At 45.7% G+C, this 22,168-nt stretch overlaps 1 protein-coding gene across 4 annotated transcripts in view; it reads left to right on the plus strand.

Moving 5' to 3' along the window:
* The window catches only part of DAGLA (diacylglycerol lipase alpha), a 91,104-nt gene that overhangs the window by 24,027 nt on the left and 44,909 nt on the right, over nucleotides 1–22,168 (plus strand). For 2 of the 4 annotated variants that reach the window (XM_006270553.4, XM_019485252.2), the window contains exons 1-3: nucleotides 15,203–15,874; nucleotides 19,026–19,164; nucleotides 19,833–20,044. In XM_006270553.4, the coding sequence (XP_006270615.1) occupies nucleotides 19,070–19,164; nucleotides 19,833–20,044 (307 nt within the window). In that variant the 5' untranslated portion in view covers nucleotides 15,203–15,874; nucleotides 19,026–19,069. Of the gene's footprint in view, nucleotides 1–15,202; nucleotides 15,875–19,025; nucleotides 19,165–19,832; nucleotides 20,045–22,168 lie in introns of those variants that run through there. The other 2 variants (XM_019485250.2, XM_019485251.2) reach the window with 2 other exon arrangements.

Raw genomic sequence — 22,168 nt, forward strand, 5'->3', positions numbered from 1 at the left:
CTCAAATGTCATTTCCTCTCTTTTGTGCTCTCAGCTGCTTTTGTCATTCTCATGCCCTTCTTTATATTTTAGTAACCTTGATCCTGATTTTTATTCTGAATAGTTTCATGCTGCTTTTTTCATACCTCCCACCATAATCTTTGCTGCCTGTAGCACTGGATTAGTGGACTTTTGCTATGTGTGATGCGCTCATGTTTCTTATGCTCCATTATCATGAGGGGCAGGAATTCTTGGTCTATTTTTCCTCTCCTGGAAGTTGGTCATGGGGTCGGACCCTTGGAAACTCATGCTGTACAGTTTGTTAAAAAGTTATTGACCAGAGAGAATGAATGTTATCTGGTGAACTGTGCTCAGGGCTGCAAATCGAGAGCTTTGTGTTCTGATCCCCATTCTGCTACTGTGATTTTTTGGGTGAGTAATTTACCCGCTCTATCTTGTTTTCCTCCCACAGTTTAATGACTGCACAACTGTTTGAAACTATAAGAGTGCTACATTGCCAAGTATTTGTATTGCCATCATCAAGGCCCCAGCTCTTTTCTCCTCTCTTTGGGTTATGCAAGAAATCTGCTTCTGCTTCACTTCCCTTCAACCTTTTTTTTGCCCATCTTTATAAACTGGCTGTAAGTCATGACCTGGATGGCCAAGAGCAGAGCAGTGCCACCCCCACAGTAATGAGCCATCCTGACCCTCGCTCTTGGGTGCTGAGGGATTCCTTATTTTCTGTTTCTTGCAGCTGCTGGAGAAGAGTCTGGAAATGAGGGGGAGGAGCAATAGCAAGGAGGAAAATATTTTTGCCTTCATAAAACATTAAGGCGACCAGCTGGGACATTCCAACAGCATGTTGATTATGTTCAGATCTCTGCAATTCGCTGAGAAACATTTAACCCTTGGCTTGTGTAAAGGAGCACACTGTGGTCCCCTTGACCCCTTTGATATGACCATTGTAGAGTCAGACTAGTTAACTCATTAAGTAACTTGTGATGCGATGCCCTTTTAACTTGGGGTGTTGGAGCTAGAAGATACCATGACAGCTGGGTTTTCCAGAAAACAAGCAGTGGCAAGGTAAGGGAGAGCTGCAGGTGGCCAATTAGGGACATAGCTAAGAAGGGGAAGTTCAGAGAGCAGAGGAGCCTAGGGGTCTTATGAGTAGGAGACTGAAGGACCCTGGGCTGAGAGAGAGGAACTTGTGACTGAGGCATCACGGAGGTGGTAGGATTTTCTGTCTTTTCCTCTTGCCCCAGGGTCTGCTTGGGGGGCGGGGGGAGGAAAGTTGGGGAGGTGCTTATGGCCCAGCTCCAAAAAGCTGCAGTGATCTGGATAGTTTTTGCAGATGTGGAACAATGGGTGGGTGGGTGTGTGTGTGTGTGTGTGATCGCCAATCTCTTGGTTTCTTTCAAAATATGGGGAAAAAGGAAAATGTGCATAGCAGGATGAGTTCAGGATAATGATTGTAATCACCAGGGTAAAGGAAAGTGATTGAGCCAAGGATCAGGGAAAAGAGAGAGGGGAGGACATGTCTGTGACAAGAGATGAAGAGGTTTGAGAGAATATCCCTTCAAATGTGGCAGAGATAATCATAGGACGCATAGCTAGAAAATCAGAGGATCAGAGGATTTAAATAGTAGATCTGCTAAAATTGGGTTATCTGCAAACTGCTTCCCATTGGCTTCTGTCAGTGCTTCCTTGGGGATCAGCCAGGGGATATCAGCAGGGGTGGGCTTGGAAAGCATGTTTGGTGCAATGGGAGGGCAGGCACAGGACAAAGGCCTGCTACATAGGTTTGTGCAGAAGATATATGCATGCAGAGGATGTGCTGTAAGTGTGTGCAGAATGTACTGTGTGTGGGTGTTGTGGAGGAGGGGTGTGTGCTGGAAGTGTAGCTATTAGAGGGTCTGTTTGAAGAGAAGGGTTTTTTAATCTGGGTATGGATCAGGCTCACGTATGATACAGGATCACAGGAATCCTGGGCTTGTTTCAGTTCTTCCTAGCATGAGAAAGATAACTGGTCTTCTGCCTTTCCTTCTTCATCATCACCTAGCCTCAAATCTCAGATGCAGGCAGAGTTCTGCCTCTTTAGCCTGCCCACTGGGAGCATAAAATGATCTGGATCATGTTCTCTTTCTATGCACCTGAGGGAGTGCTGTGGGCAGGAGCTCCTGGAAGAGGGAGAGGCAGTTAGTTCCTCTGACCTGCCAACAGTAGTGTGGAGTGAGGCAGCGCATGTGTTGCTCTTGTGCATAAGAGGCCTATCTGAACATCAGATAGCAGGGTTTGAACCCCTTCTAGCAGCAGTGCTGAGGAGGTGCAACAGGCAGGAGTAGCAACCTCAGCAGTAGCAGTGACACAGCTGGTATGGGATGGGGAGGTACAGAGCAGCCTGCTGAATCAAGGTGGGAACTGCACCTGTTGTGCAGTCAGTTTGAATAGGAGCTTGGATCTGAATGTGGGCCTTTGTTTTCTAGGCCATCAGGGAGTTGGTTGTGCTGCTGAGACAGTGGGCTGCTTTCCTGCAGAAAGGCAGCCCCCTGCACTTTTCCTTCAGTAAGTCCTTTTAGCTGATTAAAAGAACAGTATGGATAGGCTGCAGAAACAGCTGTCTGCAGATGGAAGGAGGGTTTTTAGGGCAGCTACATAGTAAGAAGCGAGGAATGGGTGGGGAATTGCAAACCAATGCAAATAGAGAGCAAAAGGAGAGGTGGAGACTGAGAGGAGGAGGAGGAGGGGAGGAAAGAGAATCAGCAGGAATGGAAGAGTGTGGGTTGGGGGTGGAAGAGAAAGGCATGGCATTCACAGGGTGGGGTGAAGAGAAAAAGGGAAGCTCTTTAGAGGGTGTGTGTCTGCATGTAAGAATAAGTGTGTTTGGTGCAGAGGGGAGTGCAGCTGCTAGTTGATTTTGCAGGGGGTGTCTGAGAGATGCACAGAGGGATGTGTGCTTCTAGATGTTTCGGTGCTTGTGTTTCTGAGAGGTGCCATGTGTGGAGGGGACCCTTGGTTTTGGAGGGTCTCTGTGAGGTGACTGGGATTCTAGGTTGCTGCAGCAGTGAGCCCTGGAGAATGTTATTTATAGCAGCAGCCTCTGAGGCAGGGAAAGTTTGCTCAAGCTGTCATTTGTGTGAGCTGGAAAGCAAGTCTGCCTCCTCCCTCTTTTGCTTTCTCTGATTTTTTTTCACTGTAATTAGTGAGCTTTATGTGAGCAGGTCAGGGCTGCCAGACTCCCTTGGAAAGACTGCATTCTCTATGTAGGGATAAGTGTCCCTGCCTGTGGCAGTCTTTAGTTTTGGCCTCTGCTGAATTTTCAGGGTTATTTTGGAGGTAGCCAAGCATGAATGGTAGGATCCATAGGAGGGCAGAAGCAGTGCTATAGGTCCCTTCTGAAAGCTCAGTAAGAAAATCCTAGGACTTGTGTTCAGAGCCTAAACATTCCCTTTGGGCTTAAATGTCACAGCAAAATTTATGCCAGATCATTTTTGCTATTGAGAGACCCAGATGTTGGAAAACCCTGATATAAGATGATTCTGTGCTTATTCACCTCTAGAGTTTGCTTCCTCTTTTGAACCAGAAAGGGCTTCTGTTTGAGTGCCACAAATAAAAATTACAGATCTGTAAAGGGAAAGGGACAATGCATGGTTCTAGCATTCTCATATTGCATGTGTTTGTTTCTACAGTAGATACTAACAGCACCTTGTTAGGTGATGCAGGGTCTTTCAGTTTGAATAGAAGAGACTGTCACAGATAAGTGTGTAGGAAAACTTCAAGTTCAGGCTGCCATTCTGCCACCTGACCTTGGCGACAGTGGGGCAGTCTTGTGCTATTTGAGGTATGTATGTGCTGCTGCATGGATCCTTTCTCCTAGGTGTGAATTCCCAACATTTACCACCCTTCTCTCTGTCCCACTCACATGCTCACACACTCAGACATGCATACACACTCGCACACATCCCCATTGACATACACATGTCCTTTGCTACATAGGGTTCTTGTTACTTTGGCACTTGAACTCTGCTTCCTTAATGCCCTCTGGAAAATGTTAAAAGTGAAACTGGATACTCATGATATTTATATGTAGCCTATATTAGTGCAGGACTTAAGCCCTACCTTGGAAATCACCATTCCTTTGGATAAAAGAGAGTCTGGATGAAAAATGATCATTTGATAAGGTGTGTCTAAAAATCTTAGTGGAAAAATAATTGTGTATAGGCTTAGGATAAGAGAGCAGTTATGTGGATTGAAAATTGAAGAGTTCTACCCATGTGGGAAATGATGTCAGTATATAAGTTGGGGGACGAAGGAGGAGGCTTTTAAGAGGGGTGCAGTAACTTCTAGTTTGGGTTCTGTTTGGAATACATTGGAAATTATTGGAATACATTACACATAGCAGGCAGGGCAGTGAAATGTGATGGAAGGATTCAGAAAGTCCAGAAATGTGCACTACAAATAAAATAAGATTCCTTCTGGGAAAAGTTAGTGGGAGGGAGCGGAGTACTGAGAGAGGTTAGGAGTAATAGGGGTAAGGAGTAGCAAGTTGGAAATATTTTTAATGCATAGTGACAAAAAAAAGCTAGTGGATTTTGCAAAGGATTTGTGTGACAGACCCACCAAGTCGGGGGTTTTCAATATTTTTTTTAACAAGTGTACCCCTTCAGTCTCAAAGTTTCAGCTCATGTACCCCTTTATATTTTTTTTCATGTTTTTAATGTTACCAGTTATGTTCCTGGCTGCTGCCTGCCCCAAGTGCAGCCTTAGCCCAACCCCCTGCGGGGAAGAGCCCAAAGCCACCTTGGCCCCAGCCCGCAGCGGCAGCCTGCCCTTGCCTTGTGCTCATATCCAGGGGCACACGCCTCCCAGGGAGCGTGCAGTGATGAGAGCTCACGCTCCCCCAGATGATCTGCTTGTGGCTCTGTCCTGTGCCTTGCCTCGATTGTGCAGCGCCTGCCCCAGCCCCACTCCCTCCCTCGCTTCGGGGGCCTTGATCTACCCCCCCCTACACCCCTTCTCTCACAGCAGACTTACCAGCCAAATCCGGCTGCTCTCCACGTTGCCAGGCTGTGCTCCTGGCTGCCTGTGTGCTACGCTGTGGCTGTGTGCATGCATGGGGATTTATCACCCACATCAGCCAAAAACAGCTGACTGCTAATACTTGTACATTCATTCTGTGTATCCCCTATGACCTTTTTAAGTACCCCTAGGGGTATGCGTACCCCAGGTTGACAAACACTGCACTAAGTGATAGTCCCTCTTTCAGAGACTGGTAAGAATAAGATGGCATTTTGTGGTAAAATTATACCTCCCTTTCAGTGGAGTGGTGTTGGAAAAGGAAGCGGGCCTCTATAGTTGTATGTAGGTACCTTATTATATAACTGCAAAGAGTTTCAGGATGTTTTTCAAAGAAAAATCATTGGAGGAGGTGAAAGGATTGATTGAGAGAGTTCAAGAGCTAAAGGATGCATTAGTTTGACTAAAAGATGATGGCCAGAAGAGGGTAATGAGTGTCTTCAAGTAACTGAAGGATATAAAAACAAGGAGGGAGAGGAAGTTTTAGGACTGTTTGTGGAGAGTAGAGAAATCATGGGATAAAATTTAGCAATGCGCAAGTTAAAAATAGTAGTAGGAAATAGTTTCTAATGGTAGGAGTAGCCTGGAAGAATTTACCAAAGTAGCAATGGAAGCTTTTAATTGTTATACTCATTTAAAACTAAGCCTTTCATTCTCAAGCTCAGGCCTCATGGTGATCTGAGTGGTATAAATACGCAAAAGGAAACAAGGTTGCATTGGCCTTTGGGGAAATATTCTAATATAATAAAAGCCTTTGTCTGTCTGTCTGTCTGTCTGTCTGTCTGTCCATAACACTCTATTGGCACTCTGTTTGGTTGTCTTGGCAGCCAATCACAATGCTGACTGAAGCAACCAATCAAGAGTGCTCCAAGAGCATTCCGGACAGGAGGAGGTGGTGGCAGTGCGGCGGAGCACTGCCATGATGGCGGGGATGAAGCAGGGGGGCCTCACCTGCCCCCGTCCCTACTCCCTGGAGGCGGTGGTGTCACAGGGTGCTGGCTGGAGGGTACAGAGGGGATGGCGGGGCAAGCTTCTCCCCCTTCCCCACTGCCCCCTGCTCCTGGGAGGTGGCAGTGGTGCAGGGTGGTGGCGCTCCGTCCTTGCCTCCCTGCCCCTCCCTGTCATTCCTGACGGGCAATTGGCTAGCATATATATAAATTTGATGACCTTAATAGGTCTTTTCCATATCTAGTTTCTTTGAGTCTAAGATTACATACCTGTTCCTCTTTTTTTTTTTTCCAAAGCAGATACTTTGGAGCAAAGGGACCAGCCTGAAACTAGCCAGAGAAAGACCATCTAGAAGATCAGCAACTGATACATCTTAGTTTAGTTTACATTTGAACTTGGAGACCAAAGAACCAGTGTAGGTGCCAAACCTTAAATTATAAATGGAACTGTCAGCCCAGTGTACAGTGTCAGGAGCAGGACTGAAGAGAAATCATGGGAACTATCAAACCATTGTTCAGCTGCAGTAAATGAGCATAAAAGTATCCACAGCAGGGTATGTAAGCTGTGTCTGAAGCCATTTCCCACATAGAGCCAAACAAGGTTTAACACAGTTTGCCTCCTCATCTAACACAGTTACAAACCGTGGTTAGAAAAAGTTCCATTGACTTCCTATGAGCTTACTCTGTAGCAGCTGCTCTGAGAGTTTCTGATGTGTGACCAACCTCAGCACTGAAAAATCATTCAGCAGTGAGTCCTATCCCACAGTCCTTTGAAGAGAAGAGAGCTAGTTGCCATGTCCTGTTTGTGAGCCTAGATAAAATTGCCTGGTTTCATCCATAATAGCAGGATCTTTCCCAAAGAGAGTTAGGAATAACAGAGTTATGCCATGATGTGCTCTCATTTTCAGTTACTTTTACCTTCAAATGTGCTTTTTTTTTTTTTTTTTTTAACAAGGTGACTGATCCAATGACAATTCCAAGATGGAATGAAATTAACATATTATTTGAATTTGCTAATATTATAAAAATAGCTCATTTTCAAGTAACAAGATAGTCAAATTGGCACAGCTCAGCTATGTCTAAAACATTGCCTTTTGTTAAATACCTTTTCTCTACTGTAGCCAGCCCAGGCTGACATCACCCAGCCCTTGTTTTTCTTGTTGTAGACAAGTTAAGCTGAATGGTTTACAACCATGAATTAGTGTGTGCATTTGAATACAACCAAAGGATATTACAACAAAAACAAACATCCTTCATCTCCAGTCATTCCTTTGGGCTGATACCTCTACAATATTCACGCGGGCTGACTTGGTTTTTTTAATTTTTTTTTATATTCTTTGGAGGAACTAAGCATTGGTGACTTTCATCAATTTCTGTCAGATTTGTGGGTGCTCCATGTTTTTGAAAGCTGGCTGTGTCCTGGCTGCATGTGCAAATTGTTGCATGTGGCCCATCCTCACTCTTGGTTCTCTGCTCAGCATTGTCTTCCTAGCTCACTTGCACTTGATCAGATGTCCACTGCCACTAGATACCAATTCCTAGATGGTGGCAAGCCTTAGGACCCTGTAGAAGAGCTTTGAAGAAGCAGGATGGTCTAATCAAGTGTCACTTTTTAGCACAAATGTTTCCGGCTACTCTAGCATCATTTTTGCTCAAGCTTGGAATCTTCAGCAAACTCAGATTGTGGTCTTTGAAGTATCAAAATGTGGGTGGTTGCAGACATACTGCATTGATACAACACTTGTATGCTGTTTTTTAACCAGATTAATGTCAGCAGGCTTCGATTGCTCCCCCATACAATAATTTTAATGGTCTCCAAGACAGCATTATTTGTTGATTTAATCAAAGTTGTTCCTAAAGATGTTTCATTGGACCATAATGTCAGACAAGTTTTCCAATGCAAGGCATTCTTCATCAGGTCTGAGAAGGGAAGCAAGCACAATGATTGTTAAGAACAGTGGGTAAAGCTGTGAAACTGGAGCCAGGAGAAATTCCCAAGGGTAGCAGACAAACAATTAGCAGAAGAAAAGAAGCTTGGTTACTGGGCAATCAAGACCTTTCAAAAGGGAGGAAGGTCATTATTACATGTAGTGTGTAGGAAGAATTTCAGGAGTCAGGTAGGTTATAGTGTGTTATAACACCCTTTATCCTAACCATACAGTTAGTCCAAAAGATATCACCCCAGAAATCCTTGCCTCTTGCCTAAATTCTGGACCATTACAGCTACAACACCATTCTGCCATTACTCTAGGAAATATAAAACTGAGCTCAGTACAGTACAGTCCCCCATGAAGTCAAAGGCAAAAGTCCCAGGACTGGGGCCCACTCTTAGCTGGTTCCATAATTCACAACATTTAATTTTTTTCTGGACTTGGGAGATCCAGTACAGGTTTTAGAAATCTTAATGTCTCTTTCTCTTCACTGTCAGTGATCACTGGCATAGTGTTCTGACTTTTGGCACTTGTGGCCAGTGATGTGCTGTTAATATTTTAACAAGTATGGATTCACTCCTAACAAAGTATTCCCCCCCACTGCTTGGCATTCAGTCCTTGCAACAAGATAAGTCTGCTCATAGAATGTTGGGCAAGGGAACTGAAGAATCTGTTCATTTGTTTTTCTCATTTACACAAAAATACTTTCCTCTGACCGTAACTGAGAAGACAGGCAACACCATTGGCAAACAAACCTATTAAGTGCACTTGCTGGAAATGTCTATGCTTTGGTTCAGAAAAAAATGCTGAGGCTGTTTGCCAGTCTAGCACGTTTTTCTGCTTGTGGAACTTGAAATGGAGGGTGATGCAGAAATCGCAGGGCATGTGTGAGACTGTATGATGTCACCTGATGTAATTCATGTAAATGTGATCCCTGGGGACCTGCTAGGGATCGTTTAGCAGTACTGAGAAAGGGGGCATCTTCAGAGATGATGTGGCTCTAACTTCCGCTTAAATTGGTTGGGTGTCCACCTTGTATTTCACTGCTAATCATAAGATCATAAGAGGATAGAGGCAGACAAGGTTCCTTGGGTGAATCTGATATCTTTTATTAGACCAACCCAAATAGTTGGAAAATAGTTATTAAGCAAGCTTTCGGGTTCAAAAACCCTTCGTCAGGCTAAGGAAGTTTCAGCAGCTGGTGTGTGCTCTTCCTGGATGGAATGAAAAGTGAAGAAGCCAGCGGCTGGGCTGGTATGCATACAAGACAGGTAGTCAGTGAAAATGTAGATTGAGGAGTCAATGGGTGAGAGACAGGGTTGGGGGCGGGGGGGCGGGGGAGAGAGAGAGAGAGAGAAGGGGGATGAAAGTGGAGAGATACCTGGGGTGTCATATGTCAGGCAGGTTATAATGTCATAAATCCAATGTCTATATTTAGTCCATAATTTTTAGTATCCAGGAGGTTGATGAAGTAGAGTTCATAGGCTCGTCTCTGGGAAGTGTTTTGTAAGTTTCCTTTGAGGATCAGGACTGAGAGATTGGAGAGAGAGAGTGGTTTTCTTGTGAGAAATGTGCCCCCACAGGTAATTGGGTATTTCTGTCTTTGATAGATTTCCGGTGTGCATTCATTCTGGTGCGCAGTTGTTGTTTTTTCTCTCCTATGTATTTTCCATCAGGGCATTTGGTGCATTGGGTGAGATATATCACATTTCTGGAGGTGCAGCTGTAAGATCCAGGAATGCTGATGGCTGTGTTGCGGGGTGTAGTAATAGTTGGGGGTGGTGGAAATGTGTTGGCAGGTTTTGCGTTTCTTGTCATGGCATGGTCTGGATCCTTTTGGGGTGTTCTGGTCTTGAGGAAGTTTGCTTCTGGTGATGAGGTTAGCTCTGGGAAGATCTTTTTAAGAATAGGGTCTCTTTCTAGTATGAGTTGGAGTTGTTTGAGGATTTTCTGTACAGGTTCAAGTCATAACCAGCGGTGTGCAATTTGTGGGGGTTTTTCTTCTGTACTGCAGCAGTTCTTCACGTGGTATCCGGGTGGCTCTTTCAAACGTGCAATTTATCTCTCTGGAGGAGTGTCCTTGTTGGGTGAAAGCCTTTTTAAAATTGGTGAGGTTTTGAAGATAGCAAGACTGTAGTTCATTTAGGGTATTGGTTGTCTCCATTTAGGACATACATTGACCCCTGTCCTGAAGACAATGTAGATTGTAAAATAATCCAAGCATTTTTGCAAAAAACAAAGCAGTGATTGCAAAATAGATGCCAAGCAAGCACCTTAGCGGCTCAGATGTTGTGCCTGAAGTAAAAAGGAAACAAAACAAAACAAAAGCTGTTGTAAACTTGGCAAAGTACAACTCTATGCCTGAACACTGGGTAGCCAGTCCTACTTAAGTCTGTTGGGTATTAAGTTGATAAGGGGATATGCTGTGTACAGGGTTTTTATTTGATTGTTAAATGGATGCTATGTCTGTTGTCAGATTCCATTCCACAAAAAGGAGGTAATGTGGGCTGGCAACTTCCATATTATTCATTATTTTTCTTAATTATTTCTTAATTTTTCTCCATTTAATTGAGAATACCAACTTTCATTTAAAAAAAACAAACAAACCATTCTGTAAATGTCCAGCTCTCCAGGTTGCAGAATAAAGCTTGAAAATGACAACCCTAAAGGTTCAAAACCTAGAAGACAAACTAAAATAACCTCAAATGTATTATTCTTTAAAAAGAGAAAAAAAAAGACCCCAGAAATTAACTCCTGACTTAGTCGGCCTGTGGTTAACAGTACTTCTACTGTTTAAGAGAAGTTGATTTCATTGTATTAGACTTTACATGGTATATTGTGTGCAGTTCTGTGGGCATTGTCTTCCAAAGAAATAAGTGCTGTGAAAAGGCTGATATACAGGGTCTCCTGAATTAGTGAAAAGGTTTAGAGAATTGGGTTTGTTCTCCTGAGGAAAAGGAGCCCTGTAGAAGATTTTGATAAGGGCTTTTGACATTCTAAAAGGAATTGATAAAGTCAGAATAAAGATTGCATTGCTGGGGAAATCAACAATGTAGACGTAGATGTCGTCTAAGACCAGGATAATAGGGGCCCCAGGAGAGAGGAGAGCTCCCAAATGGGAAGAGGTAGCTGGAGGAAGTAACCAAGGGGGTGGTTTATAAGAGGAGCACAGATGTGCTCAGAAGATATCTTGATTTGTTTCTGTACTAGTCAGAGGTTTGGGTTAGGGCCCTTGTGAGAAAGTAAGGAGGCAAAAATAAGATGCATTGGAGGTGGGCCAGCATGCTGGGCCACCTGACTTGTCTTTTTCCTGTTACTAGCAATACCTTTTGTTCTCATAACTGGCATCATTCCACCTCAAAGTGTATATTCTTGCCAGAACCCCCAGATTATTCCAGGGCTGGGCTTATCAGTAAAAGCTCGTCTTTTGCAGGCCTGAAGGGCAATTTAGTAATTTAATAAATCATGCCACTTTATTGCAACAGACATGTGTTTGCTTTGAAGTGGGAGTGTGGACAGCCCTGAGCTGTCCCCACTCTTCAGTTACCGTGGGCAGGTGTTCCAGGGGCTTGAGGGGACTGATCCTCTTTACCCTGGGTAGAATTGGGCCTCAAGCCTCTGGAGCACCTGCCCAGCTTTATCTGCTTGGGGAATCTTGAGACACCCCTCTGTAAGCAGGGAAAGTCAGTATTCCCTGCTTATGAAGACCTTATGGGATTTCCAAGGCAAATCTCTATAAATGGGGGAAGCCCACGTGAGTACCTATGTGGAGGCATCAGACCCCGGGGAATGCCTGACACTACGTCTCTTTGTGCTAGGGCCTGCATGGCCCTGTACCTCTACGCTGTGACTTGCACTGGATCCTGTGCTGACCTGTTTCACTTGGAGGCAGGGGTCAATGTGGGGCCTGATGCTGGCTGCTGTGGAAGTGCGGAGCCAGAGAATCCCCAGTACCCCATCCACTCCAACCCAGGACCTGTGCTAATCTGTGCTTCTACCTGTAGCACAGGTCAGTGCAGGACCTGGTGCATATCCCAACATAGAGACATGAGATGCCAGGAATTCCCTGGCTCTCATGCCAACTCATGCCTCTTTGTGATGCATTGGTCAGTATGAATCCCTGCAAGGAGGTGAAGGGCAGTGAGGGATGCAAGTAATCCCCAGGCAAGGGGAGCACACTGCCCAATAAAGGTGATCTGCTTCCATTTAGCAATGTCTGTTTCTGCCCTCATTCTTCCTGCTAATTTAAACATGAGATTTCTTCTTATGTGGTTTTCTTACGCTAAAAACAGACATTGGTGGGGCTGAGTGGTCAGGGCTGTGATTCCTCAAAACAGGCAGGGACAGTTCTTTACACACACATCTTAAATGGCATTTAAATTGAATTAGTCACTGTTGTCCCAGGGAAAGTTCAAATACTTCCAGGTACTTAATGTGGAGCAACTTGTTCCTCTGTAGGAACCCCAGAAAAAAGGCTTTTTCCTGGGAGAAGTCCGAGATCTGTTTTCAACCTTAGGTTCTGTATGTGGAGAAACTCTTCCATCCTGGGGGAAGAGGAGAATTCTGTTTTCCCTGGGTCTGGGTTACATTTCCACACTGCGCTTTATCAGTTCTTGCTGGATGTACTGCAAATGTTTGACAGGGGCAAATTGTGTTGGAGAATGACCTGGGAATGCAGCCTTGCTGTTCATTTCACCCTGGTATCCCTTCAGTGTACACAGTAAGCCTCACACAGGATTCAGGAGGAGGAGATATATTTTTGTATGTGTGGAGCCATAGGCAAGAAAACCCATTCCAGCTAACCCTGGGACATTTCCTAAAGATGAAATCACATCCCCCAGTAGAAGAACAATTCTTAGATTGTGAGGACCCAGGCTTCAAGGCAGAAAGAGCTCCATTTAGGGGGTTTAAATATAGCTGGCTCAAGATCGATGATGTTTAATACAAGTTCTAATTGTCAGTTTCCACTGAAGTGGAGTACAGTAAGTGTATGTAGTGTGGCGTAGTTGTAAGAACAGGGAGGGCCTCTGTATTCTGCACTTGTGAAGACACAGCCTATGAGTTATGGTGAGTGTCCCATGTCTGGCCAGGTGGCAGAGGGAGGGGGAAGGTTTGCAGGCACACAGAGAACTCTGGTGGAAGACTGTCCAGTAATGGGGGGCGGTTACTGAGGAAGGCAGGTGTGTGCTGTAATCCAGCGGCCTTTCCACACAGTAATAGTGTGGCGAAGTGTGCTGAAGGAGAAGGGCACCAGAAACTGATGTACATGGCTGTTATCTACTATGCTTGTAATAGACTTCTTCAGTACAATGAAAACTTCATTTGTCATTTGTATGATATAAGTAACTTCAATAGCTTAAACCCGTTAATAATTCTAGTGGGGAGAGAAATACAAGCGTACAGGCAAAGGATAAAACGTGATTCCATCTGGTGATGTGAGAAGGAGGAGGGTATTTTGCATACACATTGCTGCAGAGCATAAGATTCTTACTTCTGCAGCGGCCAGGTTGCATGGCAGGGTAGAGTGCTAGATGAGGAAAGGAGGCAGAGATCAAGGGTGTGGACGCACATAACAATAAGCCAATTCAAATCGGGTTTGAATCGGAGGTGATCAGGCCATATACTGCCGTTGAACTGGTATAAACTGGCTGGAACAGTTAAAGTGTACCTGGAAAGCAACTCCTCTGACCTGTTGAATTTTGAACTGTTCTGTGTTTAGTGTGTATGCCAAACAACACAGATCTGGTTGGTCCTCCAGGCATCCCACAATGCAATGCTCTGCCCTCCCTTATTGCTGCAAGTGGCTGGTGTGGGCCAAACTACTGCCCCTGGGGTCAAAGCTTACCTCTATGGATGTATTGAGAATTTTGAATACATGGAGGGAATTTTGAATCTCCCCTTGAAATGAATGGGAAGTTGTTTTTGATTGAATGTGGTCACTATTTTCTGTGTGTGTGAAAGGAGATGGCAGCAGCATTTTACATGTGCTGTGGTCTATAGGGCTGATGCTTTAGGAGACCACAAGAGAGGCAGCTTCAGTAGCTGCAGACAGCAGAGGAAAAGGCTTGTGTGACAGGTTTAAGGCACAACAGTTCTTTCATTTGCGTTTTCTGTTGAAACACTGTCATTTTAAATGCTTTTTGGAGTTAAGACAGGGGCTGTGGGACTGACAGCAAGGGGCTTGCAGGGGTGATCTATAGATGAGTTAAGGCAGGGGTCGGCAGTGTTTTTGGACAGAGAGCCAAAAACACCCGCAACATTGACTTGTGATGTTGCTGTGCCAGGGGAGCCATGAGAAGCCTGATCCTTGTTGTGGCAATACAGCCTCATCACCTTCCTCGCCACCCACCCTGAGGTGCGTATACCAAACAAAACGCCTTCTCATGCCACGCTCTGGCACTTGTGCTGGGGGTTGCCTATGCCTGAGTTAAGGGATGGTTTTGGAGTGGGTGTGGAGGGTCTTGCTCAGTCTTCTGATGCTTTGCGTGGAGATGGTGAATATATTGAGACAGCAGAGCCTCCCCATAGACATCTCTGCTGATTCTTCTGGTCTCCAGTAGGCCGGCTGAGGCACTGTATAGGATCCAGAATTTAACCATCTGTGTTGGCTCTGTGGCTTCAGTTTCGCATGCGATAGTCTAACCTGCAGGAAGGAAAGTGTAGACTAGATTGCAGGTGGCAGAGGTGTGTAGGAGCCCAATGCCTCTGTGAATTATGGGGGCATGAGGGAATGGTGCAGTCTGGCATGCCACAGGCTGTTGGGGTCCAAACAGCATGTCTTGAACTGTAGCATGGTTATGTGAGCTCAAGCTAATTTTGTTTGTAGATTTGACTTGAGGGGAGCAGTGGAGTCAGGATGAGTCTGTTAGGGGTTGTAGGGTTTGGCGGTGTCCCTTGTGTGAGGAGTCGCTATGTATTGCCCGTGTCCTCAGGCTGTTGCTGCGTCTGCGGCTGCAGTTGCAGCTCCCTGAAGCTCTTGCATTTCCTTCTACACCTTTTTTGAGGTTTATGTCCGTTCTGTTAGGATGCTGGATTAAACAAAATCTTTCTGAATCTTGTCTTGCTGAAGCATCTCTCTCTCTCGTTCTTTTCTGTAAGCCTTCACCCTATAGACAGCTAGTTGTACCCCTCCCCCACATCCTGCCATCCCCTAGAGAGCATGTCACAGGGAATTAAAACGGCTGAAAAGGCCTTGGAGAGGCTGCTGCTTTAGAACAGTCGCTCCTCTCTGGCCAGGAGGGTGGCCCCTCCTCAGTGCCCCATTGTGTCCTGTTCAATTCCCCTCCCCCCATTCAGTGAATGCCACAGGACAGACCAGCAGCTCAGAGCATTTTCAATCTTTGCTCCAGCAGCACGGTCTCTGATGCCATCCACTGCAGGGGCAGGGGGGGGTTCCCACACACAGCGAGACTCCAGGACCTTCCTGAATCATTGCTGCAGCACGCTTGATCGCTCCAGTTTCCTGGTAGCAGAAGAGGGGAGGTTTCGTTGCTGCTGCACTTGCTGGCTGAGAGCTCTCTTCTCTCTCCATCTGTGTGTGCCTCTCCCCATGACTCTAACAGCATCGCGTGCTCTCACTCTCAATCCTTCTTCCCACAATTCACACACAGTCTCCTCAGAACAAGGATGATGTCACTTCCTTCTGGAGTGTGTCGGGGGTGTGGAAGGGGGGAAGTCACGACCCCCAGCTCATTTGCTCTGAGCAGCCCCAGTTGAATAAATGAGGTTGCTATCTTGGAGAGAGGGAATTTTTCTGAAGATTATGCCTTGCTTCTTCGGCAGCTAGTCCCTGAGCCATCCTCTCTTCTGACTGGGATTTTCAATGGCTGCATCAGAGTTTGCTGTTTCTTCCTTCACTTGTGATTTCTGTCTCCCTGGACATGCACTTTCCCTGAAACACCCTCACGGAAGAAAAGAATGAGCTGCTGCTGGACCACCTGCCATGTAAGTATTGCTGATTCCTATAGATCTTATGCTGACCTGAGCATTGTCAGTCTGGGTGTTCCTTCACTCAAGGCTTGTGCATGCTTGTGATCCCCCCAGATTGGGGTTCAGGGTCCCAGGGCTTCTTGCATTACTGGTTCAGATTCATGCTGTATCTGAAGCTCTTTTGTAAGTGGATGTGAGGTGTAGAGACTTGGGTCCCTATCAGTTGGACCTATCTTCTAACCTAAGAACCTCAAGGCTCCTTTTGCTCAATTCCCTCACTTTTCCTCCCCACTCCTTTTCTCAGATGTAGTTCTTTGGCCACATCCCTGGGCTTCAGGTCCTAGGACTCCATCGAAGGAAAGAGCTATTTCTTTCTTGCAGTGACTCCAGGGTTGTACTAAAGGCCTTCTCTCACACCTTTTTTCCTGTCTAAACTAAGGCAAGGGCCCCAGACCCCTAGTTTAGATTTCTTAAAGGCAATCTTTAGGTATTTACTGAACTTGTCCTATCCCTGCTTCCCACATTGCTGTGTTCAGGGAGTTCAGGAAGGAAAAGACTATCAATATCAATCTCTGTCTTTTTCATATTGAGTAATGAAAGACAAGGGATGCTGTTCCCTGTCCAACTGTTGCTATAGGTCAGGAATCCACCTGAGGGTTTCCTTTCCCTGTGAAGTAACACTCCTTGACATGATAGAAGGTGGCAGTCAGTAGGAAACAATGTAGTGTACAGCTGCATGCATTGCTAGGGGGCTCCTGGAAAGTACAATGATGTTGGGGGGAGCAGTTGTAAGCTAAGTATTGATGAAAGTACCTGTAGTGCTAAGGATCAGCAATACACAAGGAACTACTAGGAGAGACCAGTGTGTGCCCAGGCCAGGGCAACAGTAAGTAAGAAAGAACAGGTTGAAAAATATCTCTGTGTATTTTAATAGGTGATAGCAATATTCAAGGAAAGGTAGAAAGTACCACCATGTGCCATGACAGGTGGTAGGGTATTCATGGTAAGGCTTGAAAGTATCACCATCTGGCCAATGGAGTGAGCTGTTTGAAGGGTAGGGCTGTAATGTACCAAGTGCACTGATGAGTATGTGCCTGGGAAGTGTGAATCCAAATGGTGTGTAGTTTCACATTTTTTTTTGTTCTGCTGATCTTGGAATACAGTGTTTTCTTTACTGAAGTGAGTAACACTCTGGAAGTGTGTCAGCATATTAATTGTGGAATCTCCTGAAAAGTGTTAAAGATGTGCGAACGCATTTATTGCTGTATGACTGAGGTGCGTGACTGTGACTGAGATGTGCAGGAGATCAAATTCAACTGGACCAGGTTGGCAGCAGGGCCCTGTTGGGAGTAGATGTAGGAGAAGAACTGCCATCCTGTTCTTGTCCAGGACGAGATCTTCAGACCCAGTAGGTGGAAGAAAGAGCAGAAGCATGAGTGTTAGGTACAAGATGAGGGTATCTGTGACATGTGGTAATATCAGACTCCCTAATAGTGCAGTTTGGGGTGTGGGGATGCAGGTTGCCTGGACTATCAGGAACCCAAAGTACTTGGCTGTTTGAAGGTTCTGCTTAGGTGACAAGTAACCACTTCACTCATCACATCATTCACATCATATGACAACAGGACTGGAATGTGAGACTTAATGTTAGAATTTTGAAATGTTTGTTTTGTGTTAGGAATAAGGCATGGTGGTCTGTAGCCTTTGACATCTTGTTGTAAATCCTGATTATATCACAAGTAATAGTGAATGGTTATTGTTTTTGTCTGGATTATGTAGTTTGACCCAGGTAGTACTTAGTATTTCAGAGACACAACTCTGGAATAGCGTGGTTGCTGCAGATTAGGACTGAGATGCATTGACAGATTTATCTGAAGGCCTGGAACTAGAAGAGCAGAAGGTGGTGATTCAGAATTGAGATGCACTGGCCAAGCTCTCTGGTAACCAAAGCTCTGAAACAGCATAGGATGCTCTAGGTCATAGAGGAAGTGCTGTGGCAGAGCTGAGGGTAAAGAAGCCTTGTACTGCAGGGAATGTTGTTATAAGGTCACCATTTATGTATGATGGCAGAGCACATTGGAAGCCAGAAGTGGAGTAGCATGATCTGCAGCATGCTAGGATAGAAATACCTCCGTGAAGCCATGAGCAAATGCTAGAGGTTATGTAGTAGATCACTGCAGAGGCATATGATCATCAGGCCTCTATGAGGCCTGAAAGTCCAAAATAACCTGCAGTTCTGCAGGGCAGGCTTGTGATGCTTTGGCAGAACTCTTGGTGTAGGGGGCTGGGTTGGATTAGAGTATAATGGGGTGCAGCAAAGCAGGACTCAAATGCCTTGGCTGAACCCTGGCAAGGGTAGAAGCTGGATAGTTCTATGGTCTTTGTGGCTGGCAGTAATTGTTTTTCTTTCTAAGGTCATTGGGTTGAAAAGTTAGGAAAAAAGTGGGAGGGACAGAGAAAAGTAATCCCCCAACTGATTATGATTTTAATGCATGCAGGAGACAAAGTGAGACATGGGGACTGTAACACAATCAACAAGTAGCACTCCTTTTCTCTTGTGGTGTGCCAGGGAAAGTGGGGAGGTATGCTTCCCTGTGGGATGATGGGCAGCTCTCTAGCGGGGTGAGAGATGTAGTGGTGGTGTGAGGGCCAACTCTTAATGGATACTTTGGTGCATCTGGCCAAGTAAGCAGAAGGCATTATCAGGAAACTTGGGAGAGAAGAGCCTGGTGGCAGATACGTGTAGGCAAGAGCATGGTAATAGGAGGTTGTACAGAGCTTTGTGCCCGTAAAACCTGTCAGAGGCATCCCGCTGGGATCACTTACAAACACTGTGCTCTGTAACACAATTCCAGGTAATCTTGTAAGCTGGAGTCAGGTGAGTGTTTATTGCATTCACTGAGAGTTGTTGTGCACCTGTTTCAACTAACACTTCCCCCTCATTACACTGCTCCTCTTCTTCTCTCACCGTCTCTTTTTCCTGGAGTCTAGGATGCCCCCTGGTGATGGGCAGAGGAAACTATGATGCTATCATTTGTGTAGGACAGGGAGGACTCTTAGGCAGGCCCTTGATGTGTGGTGGATGGAAGGGGTGCTAGCACAGGCCCTGTCTTTTTGAGGTGGCTGGAGATGACCTACATTATTAATTCCTGTGCTGCTGTTTCAGGAGGTGAGTGTCGTGTCTGCTGAGCCTCTTCAGACCTGCTAGCCATGCCAGGGATTGTGGTGTTCCGCCGTCGCTGGTCTGTAGGCAGCGATGACCTCGTTTTGCCAGCCATCTTCCTTTTCCTCCTTCATACCACCTGGTAAGTAAGAAGTACATAGACTCAGGAGAGGGCTGCCCTGAGCCCGCTCATGACTTTCTTTTGCAACTCCTGTCTCCTGGGTCTGGTGTTCTCCATATGCTCCTTGGTGTAGCACAGGCAGCTTCTACTGGAAACTTGTGCTAGATTGTTCTGAATGTCTGGTGCCTCTTCTTGCCATTCTGTTGGTCAGTGCAATTCAAAGCTGCTGTTCTGATTTTTCCCATGGAAAATGTATTTAGAAGCCTGGTGCCTGTAACCCCCTGACACATTTTTATTGCCATCATGTTGAATTTTAGTGGGAGGCGGGGGGTGGGGAAGCTCTTCCCGATACGGGCTCAAGGGAAAAGGATAAGAGTGTACTGTTTTTAGCAGATCCCAAAGGATAGCTCAGAGACACCAATTAGGTGAGTCTCAGGTTACCAAGGTGGTCAAATCTGGGCAGCATGTCTCCAGAATGATAGTTGGGGAGGGGTGTGTTCAGGACCAAGTTAACCAAGATGAGTAGAAGAACTGGCAGGAAATGTATGGGACACCTAGGATCCTTCTGTTATTCTGAGGGATGGAAAGGCTGGATTTATGAGGTGGTGGTAGTAGTGGGGGATATGGCTAGATGGGGAGATGCTTTGCTTCATGTTGCCACTGGTAACTGCTTGGCTTGTGCTTGACAGGTTTGTGATCCTTTCTGTGGTGCTCTTTGGGCTGGTGTACAATCCCAACGAGACCTGTTCTCTTAACCTGGTGGACCACGGCAGAGGCTACCTGGGCATCCTTCTCAGCTGCATGATAGCAGAAGTGGCAATCATCTGGCTCAGCATGAGAGGCAGCATCCTGTACACAGAGCCTCGGGATTCGATGCAGTATGTGCTCTATGTCAGACTGGGTAAGAGGCAGTGGCCTGGGGCCTTCTAACTACTCAGCCTCCTCACTGCCATCTGTTACTCTCAGAAGACTCTTCCTTCACATACCCTGACAAACTCACAGCTCCTAGAAGACATCCAGATGGCCACTCCTCTGACTTGCACAGAATATACAGCCCCTCTGGAACAGGAGTGGAGTGCCCTACTCCTGCTTACATATCTTGATCCATCACCCAAAATACTTCCCTGACGCACCTTTCCTTCATCCCCGTTCACCAAGATACCAGCCTACACCCCTTTCCCTACAACAAGCAGATTTGCTTTCCCATATTCAATAAATAGCATATCCAAGTTGTTAAACATTTATCCCTTCACTCCACCTTTCCACAAGTCTTGCCATAATACAAGCATATGCCTCTGGAAACCATGTATATGCCCACCGTGAGGTGTTTACCTGCCCCTCTCTGATGCATGTGTACACTGCAGCCAGCTACTTTATGCACATATGGACCAGCTTTTGACCCACATTTGTGATGTATCTACCCAACCAGCAGTCTGCATATTTACTGTGTAGGTGAATATATGTACTGGATGCCCACAGGCCTCCTCTCTTCCTGAGATGCATGTGTAACCAATCTTTTCCTCCTAAGACCTTTCTCCCACTGCCTACCCTCCAGATATTCCAGGAATCATACCAAAAAGGGCAGCAGCCCTTTTCTCCAGGGTTCCTCATGTCTCCTGTTTATCCTCTAAGATACAGAAATGTACTAGTCCTCCAGACACCTATCCCAGGGAGAAATGTTTTCATCAGAACATGGTGAAAAGCTTTTGGCTAGATGGGGCCAAATCCATTTTAAACATGTGGGCAGAGCAACCTGTTGCCAATTCTTGTTTGCCTGGTTTGATCCCGTTTAGGATTCATTAATGACCCAGAATTCTCTCTTGAGAGCTCTCTGTATGGGAGATATTTCCGCTTGTGAGTACTAAGTGCAAACCATTAATGAGGAAAGCAAACTCATTTTCCTCTCTTTATTTCTGGCAGACAGACTGAATCTCCCTAGAGAAGGGAGCAGAGGCTGCCAGTTTGAGAAATAATGTATTAAAATCAGACTGAGTGGAGGGGTCCAAGAAGGGGGAGCAAATGAAAATGCAGTCTCTTTCCCTGCCCAAGATGCCAACCCTGTTTAAAACCATTTTTGCACTAGGATGTTGTCCCTTTCTCCTCCATGTCTCTCACTGTGGTTACCACAGTGATGATGGCAATGGGAGTATTGTCACCAGTGCAGTTTAGGCCCTTGGGACTTCCAGATTTTTAGCATGTGCGATCTAGATGAGCTCGGAATCCAGGGGAGTCTTGGCTACTCTAATGCTCCCATCTGGTGGGGCTAACCTCATGCTAGCAACTGTGGGAATTTTTTGAATGTGCAGCCAGTATCATAAGACCAAGTCCAGTTTTTAAGCATTCTTTAAAAGTATTTGCCCACCAACCCGGTTGGCTCGCTAAAGAGTCTTAGAAATTATATTTGCTGAACCATTCATAAGTAGTGCTTACCAACATAGATGGGGCCGTAGAAATGGCAGAAGTTTTGGTGCTTGGCAGGTTTGCTGTTAATCACTGACACAGAAGACCAGTGGATTGGGCACGTGTCTGTATTTTTGCTGAGGGGAAACTGCTCCAGTGATTGGGATATACCAACTAATGAGAGAAGTGGTACTTAAAGTGCTTAATAAAAAAAGGTTTTGGCTTTGGAAAAATGGCAGTAGGTGCCTGGAGTACACGTGAGATCAGCCACAGCATTCCGTTGCCTACCATAGGTAGGGGATAGCTATGACCTGAGGTCTGGCAGAGTTAGGATAGTTAAATGCTCCACATTCTTTTACATTTGTGAAAGTAGGTAGGACTGATCCTCAGGTTACACATGCATCCTCTTGAATCTGCTGGAACCAAGGATAATTAAAGGCTCCCCATCTACCCCTTTCTGATCCTACAAGAAGCAAGAGGGATTAACTGTCTGAGATGGACAGGCCTGAGGACTGATTTCTTCCCTTCATATGCATATACTTTCAGAGGAAGGAGGCTAAGAAACCAGTTCAGAAACTGGGAGGCCCTGAGGCAATTATCTCTTCCACCATAGACTTCATGTGTG

The sequence above is a fragment of the Alligator mississippiensis genome, chromosome 2 (assembly GCF_030867095.1).
Source record: "Alligator mississippiensis isolate rAllMis1 chromosome 2, rAllMis1, whole genome shotgun sequence".
NCBI classification, from domain to species: Eukaryota; Metazoa; Chordata; order Crocodylia; family Alligatoridae; genus Alligator; species Alligator mississippiensis.